This window comes from Bactrocera neohumeralis, chromosome 3 (assembly GCF_024586455.1).
Source record: "Bactrocera neohumeralis isolate Rockhampton chromosome 3, APGP_CSIRO_Bneo_wtdbg2-racon-allhic-juicebox.fasta_v2, whole genome shotgun sequence".
NCBI lineage: Eukaryota > Metazoa > Arthropoda > Insecta > Diptera > Tephritidae > Bactrocera > Bactrocera neohumeralis.
The window spans coordinates 18145893-18162207 of NC_065920.1; the positions used below are offsets into that span (position 1 = coordinate 18145893).

Here is a 16315-nt window from a genome sequence, read left to right on the forward strand (position 1 = left end):
AGAAAATTCGAGAAAGAGCATCCGGAATATTCGATGAAGAGCCATTTTGGTATAAATACCAGCCATGAGCGCTCTTCGTATCAGAATTGAATAAACAAGCAAAGTATTAACAACTCTTTGAGAGATTGTAACAAACAAACGTGAAAGTGTTTTTAACACAAAGTGATATAAATATTTTTAAAAGTTCTACAAAGTATAATATTAAAAAGTTTATAGTGAAAAATAAGTACAAGAAAAACACAAGTCAAAATGGTAGCAATCGGTATTGATTTGGGAACAACATACTCCTGTGTTGGTGTCTTCCAACACGGCAAAGTGGAGATTATCGCCAATGACCAAGGCAACCGCACAACACCCAGTTACGTTGCCTTCACAGATTCAGAGCGACTCATTGGCGATGCGGCGAAGAATCAGGTTGCGATGAATCCAAAGAACACAGTATTCGACGCCAAACGATTAATTGGACGAAAGTATGACGATCCGAAGATCATGGAGGATGTCAAACATTGGCCTTTTAAAGTCGTGAGCGATGGTGGCAAACCAAAGATCTCTGTCGAATACAAAGGTGAGAACAAACGCTTTGCGCCAGAAGAAATCTCATCAATGGTGTTGACCAAGATGAAGGAAACCGCTGAGGCATATCTAGGCACAACAGTATCAGACGCCGTCATCACAGTACCAGCATACTTCAATGATTCACAGAGACAGGCGACTAAGGATGCGGGTCGTATTGCTGGTTTGAATGTGCTACGAATCATTAACGAACCCACAGCAGCCGCCCTGGCCTACGGTCTGGATAAAAATTTGAAAGGTGAACGTAATGTACTGATCTTCGATTTGGGTGGTGGCACTTTTGATGTATCCATCTTGACCATTGACGAGGGTTCATTGTTCGAAGTGCGTGCCACCGCCGGTGACACACATCTTGGTGGTGAAGATTTTGACAACCGACTGGTCAACCACTTGGCTGATGAGTTCAAACGAAAGTACAAAAAAGATCTGCGTTCGAATCCAAGAGCATTACGTCGTCTACGAACAGCAGCCGAACGTGCGAAGCGTACCTTATCATCGAGCACCGAAGCCACCATCGAAATCGATGCATTATACGAAGGAGTGGACTTCTACACGAAAGTATCACGAGCTCGCTTTGAAGAATTGTGCGCCGATCTATTCCGTCAGACCTTGGACCCTGTAGAGAAGGCGTTGAATGACGCGAAGATGGACAAGAATCAGATACACGATATTGTATTGGTTGGTGGTTCCACACGTATTCCAAAGGTGCAGAGCCTACTACAGTCGTTCTTCTGTGGCAAGAGTCTGAATCTTTCAATCAACCCAGATGAGGCAGTGGCATATGGTGCAGCCGTTCAAGCTGCTATTCTAAGTGGTGATAAGAGCAGTGAAATCCAAGATGTGCTATTGGTCGACGTAGCACCATTGTCTTTGGGTATCGAAACAGCTGGTGGTGTTATGGCAAAAATCATTGAACGAAATTGTCGAATACCATGCAAACAAACTCAAACATTCTCAACATACTCAGACAACCAAAGTGGTGTCACAATCCAAGTGTACGAGGGTGAACGTGTGATGACCAAGGACAACAATCGTTTGGGTACTTTCGATTTATCGGGCATACCGCCAGCCCCACGCGGAGTGCCACAGATTGAGGTAACCTTTGATCTGGACGCCAATGGTATTCTGAATGTATCGGCGAAGGAGTTGAGTTCAGGAAATGCCAAGAACATCACCATCAAGAACGACAAAGGACGTCTATCACAAGCCGAAATCGATCGTATGGTGAACGAGGCGGAACGTTATGCCGAAGAAGATGAACGACAACGCAATAAGATCGCGGCTAGAAATAACTTGGAGAGTTATGTATTTGGTGTGAAACAAGCTCTGGACGGCGCTGGTGATAAATTGAGTGCTCAGGAGAAGAGCGAAGCATTGAAGGCTTGTGACGACACAATCAAATGGCTCGATGCCAACACATTGGCCGACAAGGAAGAGTACGAAGACAAAATGAACACGCTCACCAAACTCTGTTCACCAATCATGACAAAACTACATAGTGGTGGAGCACAAGGAGCGTCTTGCGGTCAACAAGCGGGCGGATTCAATGGTGGACATACTGGACCCACCGTTGAGGAAGTAGATTAAATTTATTTATTATAGAAATAGAATTCCCTTTGTAGAAATGCATACTTTTAAGGATTTTTTCTCATAATGTTAAATAGGTTTTAGAATAATTTTGTTAAGATAGACTGAGTTTAACGAATTTCTAAGTTTTCTAATTTCATTTACTATGTAAATGGAAAAGTATTATTGAAAATATAGAAAATGAACAAATTATATATTTAAAAGAAAATTTCTTGTTTTAATGGGGCCTCGAAGATTGAGATAATATGAAGGTTTATTTTGCTCATCTGTAAATAATTAATTTAATAATTTGGTTGTTATGAATTTTGATCTTCAAAATATCACTATTTGTATGTGTGTCTGGTAACGAATGCCGAGAAAAGTGGTAACTAAAGTCTGGATATTTAATGATGACATTAAAAATAATGAACTTAGTGGCTATTTTAGATATTTTAGAATCTCCAATTAAGAAATTTTAAACATTTGCTGTACACATTTTTTAGTTTCGACCTGCTATAATGTTTCAGGAAACGACATTTTGCATAATTTGAAATAAAATAAATAAATTTTCGAAAAAAGTTTTTGTATTTGTATTTATATGATTTCAATTCCACAAAATTTTCTTTGCTTTTTTTATTAGATATTTTCACCTCAAAATCTTTTCGTGCAATCGGTTGTTTTTTTAGCTCTTTAATTTTTATAATATTTCTTCGCTTATTAGCAAATATTTAAACGTGATTCTTTAACCATAACATTCAGTTACAAAACAAACTAAATTACGATTTTGTTATTGAAAATAAATATATAAAAAATTGTGTTGGTGTGCTGCATGGCCACAGCTACAGAAAATTTGTGGGTAGCCCAACAAAGACCGTTGATAACGGCATGGATAAAGAAACAATTTCCTTGGTTTGATGCCATACAGCAGCATTTGCTCAATATATGTAAGTAACAGAGAAAATTAAGCAAGATAAAGCATCATGAGCTTCTGGTATTACAAGAGCATTTCCTCCAAAAACCATAACTTTCATACCCTGAACAGGTTCTATTGAGTTTGCCACAAAGTTCGTAATACCCAGAAGGAAATAATAATCAGCGTGACGAACTGTGATTTAGTCCTATCCGTCTGTCCGTCGGTCTGTCTGTATATACGTGAACTAGATTTTAAGATATTAAATTGAAGTTTTACATACGTCAGTTCTCTCTTAGAAGCTGCAGATTTATCGAAATCGCCGATAGCGGATCACTACAGCATATAGCTGCAATGCAAACTGACCGATCACAATCAAATTTTTGTATGGAAGATTTTAGTTCGGAAATTAATAGGACTGATTTTCTTCCGCCGCGACTGTACTTCGGAGCGTTCGCGCACCGACTGGATTCGGTAGGGGGCGTTTCTAGCTAACGAACGAGCACCTAGAGAGTCATGACAAACATTTTCGCGCGACGTGTTTCTGTGAGTGGTGCAAGCCATAAATGTAGCGTTCGTTAGAGTAGAGGTACGTGATTAAATACTATGTGAAACTCGTTAAATCTGCAACAGAGACGTTTGATATGATCAAGCAAGCTTACCCAGATGTTGCTTTAGCAAGATGTGATGTGTTTCGGTGGCACCAGGCCTTTTTGGAGAGTCGTGAAGAGATCGGTGATGAAGACCGGAAGAATAAGCAAATCCAAAGTGAAAACGGTGCTCATTGTCTCATTGACATCACAGGCCTCGTCCACCACGAATTTGTTCCTCCTAGACAAAGCGGCAACGCCCCGCCCGGCTTACACCGCCTTTCTTGTTACAGCTACCTTTTCAAGGCCGACGTCCCAATGCTTCCGCAGTCGCCCTACACCTCAGATGTGACCCGCCCCGAACTAGTTTTGTTTCCTTGTCTGAAAAGGCCGATGAGGCGACACAGGGGATCCCTGCAGCATACATCTCGGCTCTCAAGGCTATTCCGAAGAATGCCTTCCGTACCGCCTTCAATGCTTGGAAAACTATTTTGAAAGTTTTTAAAGAAATTTAACGATTGGTTCAATACATTTTTTTTAATCGACTCAGTCCTATTACTTTCCGGACAACCCTGTATCTTCACCAAATTTGGCGTTTATTATTGCCAAAGACGGCATACATTTTCCGAAAATAGCATGCGCATCGTGTCACTATAGCATATAGCTTGAATTGTAAATGGCCGATCAAAATCAAGATAAAGATCTTTTTATACTCTTTTATGCTATAAGAAATGCAGCTGTGAAGGGTATTATAGTTTCGGTTCAGCTCAAGTAAACGTTTTTTCTTGTTTTCAAAATTTACCAGCACTGTTATAGCTTCTTAGTTGAAAGGTGTGTAATTGTGCATCACAATAACACTTTTCTTTATAAAAATTATCAAAAAAAGGTCTTTATAACAATTATAAAAAATGCTCAATCCACTTACCATAAATGTCTTTAATTTTATTGCAGCAAATGTTGTGCCGCAACGTTTCATCTTGTGTTTTTTCGGTTTCCTCGCCATTGTCAATGCCTATACAATGCGTCACTGTTTGGATATCGCTCTGGCGCATATCGTTGCACCCAAACGTAAGCAAATACGCATACGCAATCTGGATACCGTCAAGTTGAGTTCATTCAATTTATATGAACGCATGGAACAACATCGAAATGGTACATTATTGAGTTTCAGCAACGGGCGTCATGGTAAAGATGACACCTATGATTGGTCTGATCAGCTGCAAACATTTATTCTAGTCTCCTTTTATGTGGGCTATGTTTTGTCACACATACCAAGTGCTCAGCTTGCTATGCGTTATGGTGGCAAGTGGGTGCTTGCTATTGGTTTGGCCATAACCGCATTGCTTACGTTGCTCACACCAGCTGTGGTGAAATGGGGTGGTCCATTGGCACTTATAGCGATACGTTTGCTAATTGGCTTCAGTGAAGGACCAACGTATCCAGCATTAAGCGAATTGCTCTCCAAATGGGTGCCGGGTAAGGAGCGCGCAACGTTGGGCTCACTGGTGCTAAGTGGCAGTCAAATTGGCATTTCAATGGGTAATTTTATAGCCGGCTTGCTATTACATCGCTACGATTGGTCGTTGATTTTCTATTACTTTGGTGTATGCACATTACTTTGGTTCATTGGTTTCGTAAGTACACTAAAAAACATGACTTTAAAAGCAAAATAAGTCGATCTTCTTCCACAAACTAGACATACATGTGTTACAATACGCCAGAGGAAAATCCATTCATCAAAGTGAGGGAAAAGCAATATCTGCAAAAAGAAATCGGTTTAGTAGAGCGTTGTCAGCATAAAACGACAAAAACTCCATGGCGGGACATTTTTCGAAATTTACCTATGTGGGCGCTCATTTCGGCCACCATACAATATGATTGGACACAGCTGGAACATGCGGCTGAGGTTCCACAATTTATAAAAGACGCCAAACAGCAACCGTTAATTGAAAATGTGATCAATGGCTTGCAGAATCAAATGCCGTATATTATGAATTGGTTGCTGTCTGTGCTATCCGGTGTGGTCTCGGATTTGCTAGTCAACTATGAAATATTCTCCGTGACGGTTATGCGAAAACTGATGGCATTCGTAGGTATGTATGTGGAGAGATGGCGCTGAAACAATAATATATTAAATATGAATAGATATTTAGTTTCTACAAATCATAGACTAAAAATGAGATAATGTAAAAATAACTATAAAAATAATTTTATTTTCCACCGCAGCTGCAGTGGCTCCCAATCTGTACGATAGTCTACTGCCTTGTTTAACTTGCAGTGAAACGAGCAACTTATTTGCCTTCTGCCATTGTGCCATAAATGTTTTGGGCAGTTACTATGCGGGCATAAAATTGACACCGTTAGACATGAGTCCGAATTTCGCAGCCACACTTATGGGTATTGCTAATGGCATAGGCTCGATTTCGGGCATCGTTGCCCCCTTTATTAAGCACTCGTTCGCTGGTTGGGTGGGTATACATTTATTTTTATTTTTATGTTAATATTAATACATATGTACATATGTATATATTTTCGTTTATTAGAATTTTATGTAATTATTTTCAATAACAAAATCGTAATTTAGTCAATTGTTTTGTAAGTGAAAATTATGTTTTAAAAAATACGTTTAAATATTGATATATTTTTTTGTTTTTTAGAATTTGATAAAATTTAATTAAATTGTATTTAAAGTTTTTAAATATTTTATTGTTTGTTTTCAGTCACAATTCAAAATTGTACACGCGTTTTTATGGTTAATCTCAACGCTGCTGATATCGGGTGATATACAACCATTTGATCAACTAATCCCTTTGACGTCAGATTCGAATAAAATTGAATGAAAATTGCGATTATTTGTTATACTAAGCAATTAAAAGCTAAAAAGTGTGCCGTTAAACATATATTATGAATTTGTGTAGAGTAAATTAATTTTGCCATCACATTTGTAACACCCACAAGAAAACGTCGAAGAATCTATAAAATGTAGCCACGTCGGTCTTTCACAGTCAGGAGACTGTACATATATCCAAACTGACCGACTCAAATAAAGTGCGTGTATGAAAACTTTTTTATTTGTGAAGGGTATTTTTGTTTCGGTAAAAATTTTTTTTCGTTAGACAAAAGTATTTGTTTCAGAGTTGTTGTTGGGCAAAATTAGTGAGGTTATAAATGCTGGCAAAATTGCAGGAGGTCTCTAAATGAACCTTCCTGTGGAAAAGTCGCATTAAACACACATCCATAATTTTATTTTTATTTAAAAAATTAATATTTTACAATTATTTATTTATATTTGATTTTATTTAATAATCGGTAAAGCTAGTCCGAATGTGTGTTTGTTTTCCAACCTGTTGTAGCGTATTATAAAAGGAGTAATATCACTTTTGGGTAAAAATATATGCTAATATTTTATTAAAATTACATTTTACATTTTACATGTTAATTTTTAAATTTTGTAATGTTTAAATTTTTTTGTGAATTTGAAAATGTTGTCAAACGAAAAAATTGGCACCACTAAATTTTCTAATTACTCAAAACAAGAAATAATGCTAATAATAAAATAAAAAGCAAAATAAATAAATAAAATGGAAACTTTGGAAGATAAACGACCAGAATGGGGCAAAAAATTATCACAAAGTAAGTTTTATAAAGAAAATATAGTGCATACATAAAATATATACATATACATATATATGCAAACTTTTCCAATTTAGTGGTGCCGATACCTCAACGGGTCATTATGTCTATAATGGGATTTCTTTCCATAATTAACAATTACACGCTACGTAGTTGCATTTCCGTTACAATTACACGCTTAGTTTTAGAGCGCAAGTATTCGAATGAAACAACAGCTAGTGGAGAAGTTTGTCCAAAACCCGATATAACCATTGAGGAAGAAAAAGTAAATATAAGTACATACATATGTGTACCAATAGCATATCACTGAGGTAATTGTAAAAGCAAGCGCTTCTTTCGTTTTCTACGTAGATACCGGGTGGCGAATATGATTGGTCACAGGAACTGCAAGGTTACATACTTGGCTCTTTTTACATAGGCTATATTATAGGACATGTACCTGCTGGTTTGCTAGCCGAAAAATATGGCGCTAAATGGGTGTTAGTTTGTGGCATGTCTACAGTAACGATATTAACATTATTAACACCCTTATGCATCACATTACTCGGACCGTATGCTTTAATTGTGCTACGCAGTGTAATGGGATTCGGTGCTGGCTTTTCATATCCTTCGTGTAGCGCACTATTGGCACATTGGGTACCCGTACATGAACGTAGTTTACTGGGTGCTTTCATAATGGGCGGTGGCCAAATGGGTACCGTGCTGAGTAATAGTATTTCAGGCACTTTACTGCGTTACACTACATGGCCTTGGGTATTTTATACATTTGGTATAATGGCGACGTTATGGATTTTGTTTTTTGTAAGTTATAGAAGTACTGCCATTAATTCAATAACGTAAAATACATACATTAATAACTATATAATAACAATTGTAGATAATGATGTGCTTTAGTGATCCAAATTCGCATCCCTATATCAGTGACAAGGAAAAGGAATATCTGCTGAAACATATGGGTCGTCTTGGACGTGACCATAATTTACCCCCGTTCCCTTGGATTCCAGTATTTAAGAGCAAAGAAATGTGGGTGCTTATTTTGGCACAAATCGCGCACGATTGGGGTTTTTATGTTATGTCTTCATGTTTTCCAAAATTTTTAAATGATGTATTGCAATTGCAAATTCTTAAAACCGGCATATATTCTTCAATTCCATTTTTATTATTTTGGCTATCTTCGCTACTCTTGGGAGCAATAGCAGACTGTATAATTAAACGGAATGTGACACGAGCAACATGTGTACGCAAATGGATGACATTCATTGGTAACAACTTTCACATTAAATGCAATAAGTATGAAATATTCTCTTAACCGATCGCTTGCAATCGACATACATATGTTTATATATTTAAATAAGCCAAATATTTAGCCGCTTACCTTAATTAAATGTATATTATCACACAAATTTTTCGCACATTAGCTGCCACACCTTCTGGGCTCTTTATGGTTATAGCCGTATATATTGGTTGCGATACAGTGTGGATAATTTTATGTTTTTCCATCTCAATGGCACTCATGGGCGGTTTTTATGCAGGAATAAAGCTTACTGCGAACGATATGACACCCAACTATTCGGCTACAGTTATGGCTATTGTAAACGGTATAGGTGGCATTGCTGGTGTACTCGCTCCGTATTCTGTAGGTTGGATTACTGTAAAGGTATGAAAAGTATAGAAATATTAGTTGTACATAAATATTACTAATTTAATATATGTATATATAGACTCTGTTACATGAATGGCAGGAAGTATTTTGGTTGGCGCTTGCTATTCTAACGCTACCCACAATTCCATTTTGCATTTGGGGTACAGCAGAAGTACAAGAATGGAATGAACCTCCCAAGAAGGAATAATTATTCTTATTCATTACAAAATTACTTCCACAACCAATTTGATTGAAGTAAGATTGCAATAAATTGGTTTCGACGGAGTACAACGTACTTTATATATAATAATTAACAAATAGTTACCACTACTAGTGACAATGAAGCCTTCTCCTTGTTAATTTATTTCCCCACATCTATCACTCGCAATTTACTCACCTTTGCTAATTTATATTTACATATTCCTTTGTGGTACAATTTTTAATCAATAATAAATAATTACAGCCAAAACTTTACTTATTTTAACACCGAATTGTGAATTTTGAAAACATTTCAATTTCCGCTCGCGCTTAAATGGCATTTTTTCGCCGAATTGTTTTTACAGTTACTAACAGTGTTGCCAGTTACTTAAGTGAGTGGTGTTGTAAAAGTGAGCGCGCATAAATGTCAAGTAATTTTTGTTCTATTACATAAATCAGCAAAAAATAATATTCATAAACATTGATATAGTAAAATTAAACAAAAATAAAATAAATATTAAATTACTTATTGTTAATTAATAGTAATAAAAGAAATTTTTGTAATCATACTGCACAACGAATTCTGTAAGAATGCATAGCTATTCAATATTCGTCTTTAGAACACCTTAAGTAACCGGATGCAAGTTTCAATATGCACATTTGTAACAACGGAAACATTAATATATATATATAACGATATGACGAGATGTCGTAAATATCAAGGATATTCAACTTTGAGGTTATGCGGAGATTGTGTGATTTTAGCAGTTTCAAATTCATTTCGGACACAAAAGTAATGTGTTTTTATTTGACTTTGTATAAATAGGTACTTAAGCATAGAATCAACTTACCTGCATTAAGAAATTTTGCCCCTGACAATTTATGCAAAATTATTTATAATTAAACCAATTTTAAATAATGGGCTAACGTATTAGTATTAAATTTATTTATTTTTATCAATAACAATGATCTAAGCGTACATAGGTAATGGGATAATTTTTTTCTGAATGTATACAAGATGTCCTGAATAGCATGTACAAAACAAAATTTCATCATAATAAAAATTAAAAAATTATGACTTTCGAACAATTAACATGGCCAATGCTACACAACAAAATTGCTATAATTTTTTAAAATATCTGTATCCAGCAGTTTGTGATTGTTACATACTTATTATTTATACTATAACGCATATACTTTTATGCCGCATATTAGAACAGTATCAATCTTTTGCGAATATTTAAAGTTAAAATATAAAAAAACAATCCAAAGCATTAACACTTTACGAAATTGTATATATTCAACTTTAAATACTGCAATGAATATACTTTCTAGGCCACTGTTTCGTTTTCAGGAGGAGAAATGCTTGGAGACTTCTTGCTGCAGTTTGATTTTTTCTTAACTTATTAAAAACTATTTTATGTTTAGTTAGTTATATTGCAAGAAAGTTGAAACAGGATCTACTTTGTAAATATCTTAAGTATCCATTTCTACACTGTGCTCTTTAAACAGCTGCCGGCATCATTCCTTGCTGCGCTAACGCTGATATTTTTGACATATCAATACCTAATTGGCGTGTAACATTTAGTTGCGCAACCGCCGCATTACGTAAAGCGTACAAATGACCCATTTCTGATTTGCTCTTTGATAATTTAATAGCTTTCTCGAAAAGTTCCACAGCACGATTTAGATTAGCACGTTGTACTTCAATAGTGCCTAATGTTTCATATGCCAATAAACATTTATTGTCCACCTCTAGCGCTTGATTAATTAATGTAATCGCTTTGTCGATGTCACCTTTCCATTGCAGTAGCATTACACCACGATGTACATAGAGCGATGCATTTTCTGGTGCTAACTTTAAGGCTTTCTCATAAAATTGATCTGCTTGTTGGAATTGTTGTTGATCCGCCAAAACTTGTGCCATCAGACTATAGCATTCAATGCAGTCGGGGAATTTCTCAATGGCGTTTTTGAATTCATTCATTACGATCATAAGGCGCATTTGATCCTGAGACAACAATGCCATACGATATTCGGCGTAACATTTCTGTATGTAGGCCATTGCGTGATTTGGTGATAATTTCACTACTTTTTCAAACTCACTTAATGCTTCTGGCAATTGATCGAGCAGTATATAAATTTGCGCACGTTGATGATAAATATCGGGATTATCCGGTTGCAATTTGGCGGCGGCATCGAAATCAGCTAAGCCCAAATCCTTCTCTTCCTTCTGTATGTATAACGAGGCACGTTTAATAAGAGCAGTTGCACGTAACGCAACATCAGCATCGGCTATAATAAAACAATATACATGAAAAATTCACCCAAGAAAAAATTATAAATTTAAGTACCGTTATTTATCACAGCATCAAAATCTTGCTGAGACGCATTGAAGCTACCCGAAAGCAAAAAAAATGTGCCACGCAATAGTAAAGCTTCACTTTTATATTGTGATTCAGATTCGGATGTTTCGATTTCTTCCGTACAAGCTGAAATCACATCTTCATATTTCATTTCGTCCAAAGCTTGTTTGGCACGCGCAAATCCTTTCAACTCCACTCCTTCTTTTACATCGCCAATGGATATGCCTACAAGAGGATCCGCCACAAATGAACGCAAATAAGTTTGAATGAAGTTACTTGATGGCAATACCGGTACATGTTCTTTGAGACCGCGCTCAGTATCCTCACGGCCAGTTTGTTTCAGTATGCGATCTGCATACATTATTGTACTGTTATTTTGGAACATTTCCAATATACAGGTCGCTGTCACATCATCTAAACATTCCATCAAATCATTTGTGGCTTCGTGTGCTTTAGCGCGTCTATAATATGCCTTCGCATATTGAGGATTGAATTCAAGTGAACGCGAGCAATCTTCTTTAACACGATTCCATTTTTTTAACATTTCATACGATGCAGCACGGTTTTGATAAAATATTGCAAGGTCAGTACGATTTTCAATCGGGCATTTATCTATGGCTTTATCGTAAAACGAGATTGCTTCGTCGTACTTGCCATTACGATAGCAAACATTGCCTTCATTCTTGTACATGGTAGCTTCCTTTAGAGGTGACAACTTTTCACTTTCCAACTCGGCATTCTTTTTCTTTCGCTCTAATTCCTTATCTTCGCCAGTACCATCAATAGACAAGGTTTGTTGCTTGTCTTTGGTGGATAGTCCTTTCTTACGATCAGCCGCATCGTTATCGCCGATTGATTTCTTTTCTTCTATAGATTTCCGGTAAATGTAGACACCTAAACCAATTGCGACGGGTGTGCCGATCAGCAATGCCAATTGCCATCTTGTTAAACTTATAGAACCGTAACGATATGCCATAATTAGTTTGTACTGGTTTACGTCTTGAATAACCAATAAAGTTTTCTCTAAAACATACAAAATATATTTGAATTTTACAATATATGTATAATATCAATAAATTCACTAACAAAATAACAGTTCATAACGCACTTAGCGCATTCGCACCTTGACGTTACATCAGTGTGGTGTGTGTAGATAAGAAACTGGTAATCACGTTAGTGCTAATTTTTTTTATTTCAACATCGCGCCCAAGATCATAAAAACAAAAGATAGTAATCGATTTTTCTTTTGGCAACTAAATCAAGAAGGAACCGGTGTACTGGGCGGAAGGAATGCATGCTTGCATACATATTTACCTCTGTTTTCTTACTCAACAATCCCGCTAGTAGTTACGTCGAAATTCGGTAGTTAGAGGCAGAATGCAATGCACGTATTAATTTTTGATTGTCATGAGCTTGATCCTTATATTTCAATGAGAATTTTATACATGAATTAATTTGTTTTTCTCACGAAGGAACGAATATACTGATTATATCGGTGAGAAGATAGCTGGAAAAGAAATAAGTGCAATTTGACATGTGTATACAGAGTTGCACAACAACCTAAAGTAAACGAAATCTAGTACGTTCAGAGAGCGGCTGGGTGTAATCGGTTTTTAGCTTTTAAGCTGATTTAAATTGAAAAACAGTTATTTATATATATGTATAATATCCAGACATAATTTGTTTTAAAGTCCACATTTTTAAATTTATGAAATTTTTTTAACATTTATTCCATAATATTTATATTTTAAATATGTAGAATAAAAAACCGGTAACATGATTTTTGGCATTTTCTTTACTGACAGTTTCGCTGTCAAAATTACAATCAACCGTGAAAAAAGTGAAAAACTCGAATCAGGTTCTCTTCTGTGTTGGATTTTTGTTCGGTGTTCGCTAGTGATTTTAATCCGTGAAAATCGTGAATAAAAATTTATTAATCAAATAAAAAGTGAATAAAATCATATAGCCAAAAGAATAATGGCTCCGAAAGCAAACTTCGTTCCGGTTAAACCAAAAGGTCAAGCCTTTAAAGATAAATCAAAACCGGCTGATGTGCGTCTATCAAATATTCAGGCAGCAAAAGGTTAGAAAATTATAAAATCTTGGTTGATTTAGTAAAGATTCATTTATTTTACAATCAACGACAGAAATAATTTGTAAATTGTGAAGAAAATGTGTATAGAACTTTATATTTAATGAAAAATTATACCAGTTGGTTGATGGCAACAAAAAATGCAATGGCGGCGTCAAAGCACACAGCACAGCTGTCTAGAAAATTCCTTTCTTGTTTTCTATAATAGGGTGTGTGTCAAAGTGATTCATACCAAACGCATTTAAAAATATGGAAAATCAAGAAAATATGCCTATGTATATTAAAAATAAATAAAATGTATGCAAAATTTTTCATATTCAGTTTCTAGTGACGTCATTATTCAATATCATTACTCATTGTAACACCAACAAATATTTGTTTTCTTTGTAGCCGTTTCGGATGCTATTCGCACCAGCTTAGGTCCACGCGGTATGGACAAGATGATTCAAGCAGGCAATGGAGAAGTATCGATCACAAATGACGGTGCTACCATTCTAAAACAGATGAATGTACTCCATCCGGCTGCAAAAATGTTGGTAGAGCTATCACGTGCTCAAGATGTTGAGGCCGGTGACGGTACAACTTCAGTAGTTGTCATAGCTGGTGCTTTATTGGAAGCGTGTGAAAAGTTATTGCATAAGGGTATTCATCCTACTGCAATTTCCGATTCGTTCCAACGTTGTGCAAACAAAGCTATTGAAATTCTTACGGATATGTCAACACCAATCGAGTTAACTGATAGAGATACACTCATTAAAAGTGCATCAACTTCATTGAATTCCAAAGTAGTTTCTCAACAGAGCAGTCTTTTGGCTCCCCTCGCTGTGGATGCTGTACTCAAAGTAACAGAACCAGGAAAAGAGGGAGCTGTTGATTTGAAAAATATTAAAGTTATCCGCAGTCTTGGTGGCACCGTCGAGGATACCGAATTGATTGAGGGTTTGGTGTTTACTTCGCGTTCGGCTGGAACAAATGCACCAAAGCGTATAGAAAAAGCAAAAATTGGCTTGATACAATTCTGCATTTCGGCACCAAAAACTGATGTAAGCCTTAATTAAAATTCAAATAACATGCTCTCATAATAATTAATAAATATATATTTTACTAGATGGATCACAATGTTATCGTGTCAGATTATGCTGCTATGGATCGTGTATTGAAAGAGGAACGTGCATACATTTTAAACATTGTTAAGCAAATCAAAAAAGCAGGCTGCAACGTACTTTTGGTGCAAAAATCAATCCTAAGGTATATAACATGAAGACAATTTACATAAAATGGGATTCTATCTTTGAATCGATGTGCCTTTTTACAGAGATGCTGTTTCTGATTTGGCGCAACATTTCTTGGACAAAATCAAGTGCCTTGTAGTTAAGGATGTTGAGCGCGAAGACATTGAATTTGTCTGCAAGACACTAAATTGCCGTCCTATTGCATCGTTGGACCATTTTGTTGCTGAAAATCTGATAAATGCTGATTTAGTCGAGGAAGTGCCAAGTGGTACTACAAAATTCGTAAAAATTACGGGCATACAAAATCCGGGACGTACAGTATCTATTGTGTGTCGTGGTTCCAACAAATTAGTGCTTGAGGAAGCGGCACGTTCATTGCATGATGCACTTTGCGTAGTGCGCTGTTTAGTCAAGAAGCGTGCACAAATTGTTGGCGGTGGTGCACCAGAAATAGAAATGGCTTTACAATTGGCTGCCTATGCGCAAACCGTTGAAGGTGTTGATGCTTACTGCTTCCGTGCATTTGCTGATGCACTAGAAGTTATACCATCAACTTTAGCTGAGAATGCTGGTCTTAACCCGATTGCAACTGTAACTGAGTTGAGAAATCGCCATGCACAAGGTGAGAAGACTGCTGGTATTAATGTGCGCAAGGGTGCTATCACCGATATCTTGACTGAAAATGTGTTACAACCACTGTTGGTCAGTATTTCGGCTATTTCATTGTCTACAGAAACAGTGCGTTCCATTCTAAAGATTGATGATATCGTAAGTAGATGAATTCATTCTCATATGTATCTTGTGTTGATTTCTAATTTTTTTTCACTTTACCCTATTAGGTTAACACAATGAGTTAAATATATCTCAAACTAATATTGGAAGGAACTTATGGACTACTAAGCCAATACATTGTGAAGTCTATTTCTAAACATTTTTTGTTCGCATTAATCATTAATTTTACTTGAACTTAATAAGTACATATGTATGTTTGTTGGTTAAAGAACCGCAAACTGTTCATTCAATTTCGATACTACATAAACAAAATATACTTGCTGCTTTGATTAAACTACATACTAAATTTTGTGTTATTAATGAGTTACTTCAACGCAATATTTCCTGGGAATACTCTAACCAGGGTAAAGGTATGTGTACCCCTGAGCCAGAATAATGATATTTGCTATAAATTCATACTGCTTAAAAGCAAAATAACAGCTGATTGCATAGTGAGAAGAAAAAATATAAAATCAGTTGTGTTACTATTATTAATTCTATAATTTTGCATTAATGTAGTCAAATTCATTCGATATTAGTATGCGATCATTAAAAAACATTACATTATTAATTTGTAATTTTCCATCTACACCAAAAATAATTAGTGCGATAAATTAAAAAAATTGTCGAATATTTGAATTTTATTTTAAATTACATCAAAATAATTCTATTAAATAGAATAAATTGGTTTCGATATAAAAATTTTTCAGGTACCTTTTGATAAAAGGGATTTTTTATTCCC

The 16315-nt window shown here is 35.9% G+C and overlaps 5 protein-coding genes and 1 long non-coding RNA gene across 8 annotated transcripts; 4 read left to right on the top strand and 2 right to left on the bottom strand.

Annotated features, from left to right (window-relative positions):
* The first annotated feature begins 81 nt into the window (after positions 1-81).
* LOC126753795 (heat shock protein 70) lies at positions 82-2368 on the top strand. Its single transcript, XM_050465494.1, has one exon. It carries the CDS (start codon positions 250-252, stop codon positions 2158-2160), a length of 1911 nt encoding a protein of 636 aa, XP_050321451.1. The 5' UTR covers positions 82-249; the 3' UTR covers positions 2161-2368.
* Positions 2369-2818: 450 nt separating this feature from the next.
* On the top strand, positions 2819-6776 carry LOC126752133 (putative inorganic phosphate cotransporter). Its single transcript, XM_050462711.1, has 5 exons — positions 2819-3083; positions 4591-5273; positions 5336-5732; positions 5866-6107; positions 6360-6776. Exons 1-5 carry the CDS (start codon positions 2969-2971, stop codon positions 6477-6479), a joined length of 1557 nt encoding a protein of 518 aa, XP_050318668.1. The 5' UTR covers positions 2819-2968; the 3' UTR covers positions 6480-6776.
* LOC126752136 (uncharacterized) lies at positions 4964-8824 on the bottom strand. The gene is made up of 3 exons (XR_007665962.1): positions 8648-8824; positions 5481-5754; positions 4964-5398 (listed from the first exon to the last, which is right to left on the bottom strand). It is a non-coding gene; the product is annotated as an uncharacterized LOC126752136 (long non-coding RNA).
* LOC126752134 (putative inorganic phosphate cotransporter) lies at positions 7221-9375 on the top strand. Its single transcript, XM_050462712.1, has 6 exons — positions 7221-7272; positions 7350-7537; positions 7624-8073; positions 8150-8534; positions 8691-8929; positions 8994-9375. Exons 1-6 carry the CDS (start codon positions 7221-7223, stop codon positions 9120-9122), a joined length of 1443 nt encoding a protein of 480 aa, XP_050318669.1. The 3' UTR covers positions 9123-9375.
* A 668-nt stretch (positions 9376-10043) lies between these two features.
* On the bottom strand, positions 10044-13005 carry LOC126752118 (mitochondrial import receptor subunit TOM70). Of its 3 annotated transcripts, none has more exons than XM_050462688.1 (3): positions 12793-13005; positions 11467-12501; positions 10044-11407 (listed from the first exon to the last, which is right to left on the bottom strand). In XM_050462688.1, exons 2-3 carry the CDS (start codon positions 12452-12454, stop codon positions 10617-10619), a joined length of 1779 nt encoding a protein of 592 aa, XP_050318645.1. In that variant the 5' UTR covers positions 12455-12501; positions 12793-13005; the 3' UTR covers positions 10044-10616. The 3 variants fall into 3 exon arrangements, with proteins under 3 accessions (XP_050318645.1, XP_050318647.1, XP_050318646.1); XM_050462690.1 differs by lacking the exon at positions 12793-13005 and adding an exon at positions 12602-12666; XM_050462689.1 differs by lacking the exon at positions 12793-13005 and adding an exon at positions 12565-12657.
* Positions 13006-13312: 307 nt separating this feature from the next.
* Positions 13313-15880, top strand: LOC126752119 (T-complex protein 1 subunit delta). The gene is made up of 5 exons (XM_050462691.1): positions 13313-13561; positions 13961-14613; positions 14679-14818; positions 14886-15570; positions 15642-15880. The coding sequence occupies exons 1-5, from the start codon at positions 13456-13458 to the stop codon at positions 15657-15659; spliced, it is 1602 nt and encodes a 533-aa protein (XP_050318648.1). The 5' UTR covers positions 13313-13455; the 3' UTR covers positions 15660-15880.
* The last annotated feature ends 435 nt before the right edge of the window (positions 15881-16315 follow it).

Bases quoted from the DNA above. Each gene is read 5' to 3' on its own strand.
- LOC126753795 (XM_050465494.1), top strand. From the start codon at position 250: ATGGTAGCAATCGGTATTGATTTGGGAACAACATACTCCTGTGTTGGT.
- LOC126752133 (XM_050462711.1), top strand. From the start codon at position 2,969: ATGGCCACAGCTACAGAAAATTTGTGGGTAGCCCAACAAAGACCGTTG. The intron at 5,733-5,865 runs GTATGTATGTGG...TTTCCACCGCAG, and splicing joins AAAACTGATGGCATTCGTAG to CTGCAGTGGCTCCCAATCTG. The intron at 6,108-6,359 runs GTGGGTATACAT...GTTTGTTTTCAG, and splicing joins AGCACTCGTTCGCTGGTTGG to TCACAATTCAAAATTGTACA.
- LOC126752134 (XM_050462712.1), top strand. From the start codon at position 7,221: ATGGAAACTTTGGAAGATAAACGACCAGAATGGGGCAAAAAATTATCA. The intron at 8,535-8,690 runs GTAACAACTTTC...TTCGCACATTAG, and splicing joins CAAATGGATGACATTCATTG to CTGCCACACCTTCTGGGCTC. The intron at 8,930-8,993 runs GTATGAAAAGTA...ATGTATATATAG, and splicing joins TAGGTTGGATTACTGTAAAG to ACTCTGTTACATGAATGGCA.
- LOC126752118 (XM_050462688.1), bottom strand. From the start codon at position 12,454: ATGGCATATCGTTACGGTTCTATAAGTTTAACAAGATGGCAATTGGCA. The intron at 11,408-11,466 runs GTACTTAAATTT...GTTTTATTATAG, and splicing joins TGATGCTGTGATAAATAACG to CCGATGCTGATGTTGCGTTA.
- LOC126752119 (XM_050462691.1), top strand. From the start codon at position 13,456: ATGGCTCCGAAAGCAAACTTCGTTCCGGTTAAACCAAAAGGTCAAGCC. The intron at 13,562-13,960 runs GTTAGAAAATTA...TTTTCTTTGTAG, and splicing joins AAATATTCAGGCAGCAAAAG to CCGTTTCGGATGCTATTCGC. The intron at 14,819-14,885 runs GTATATAACATG...GCCTTTTTACAG, and splicing joins GTGCAAAAATCAATCCTAAG to AGATGCTGTTTCTGATTTGG.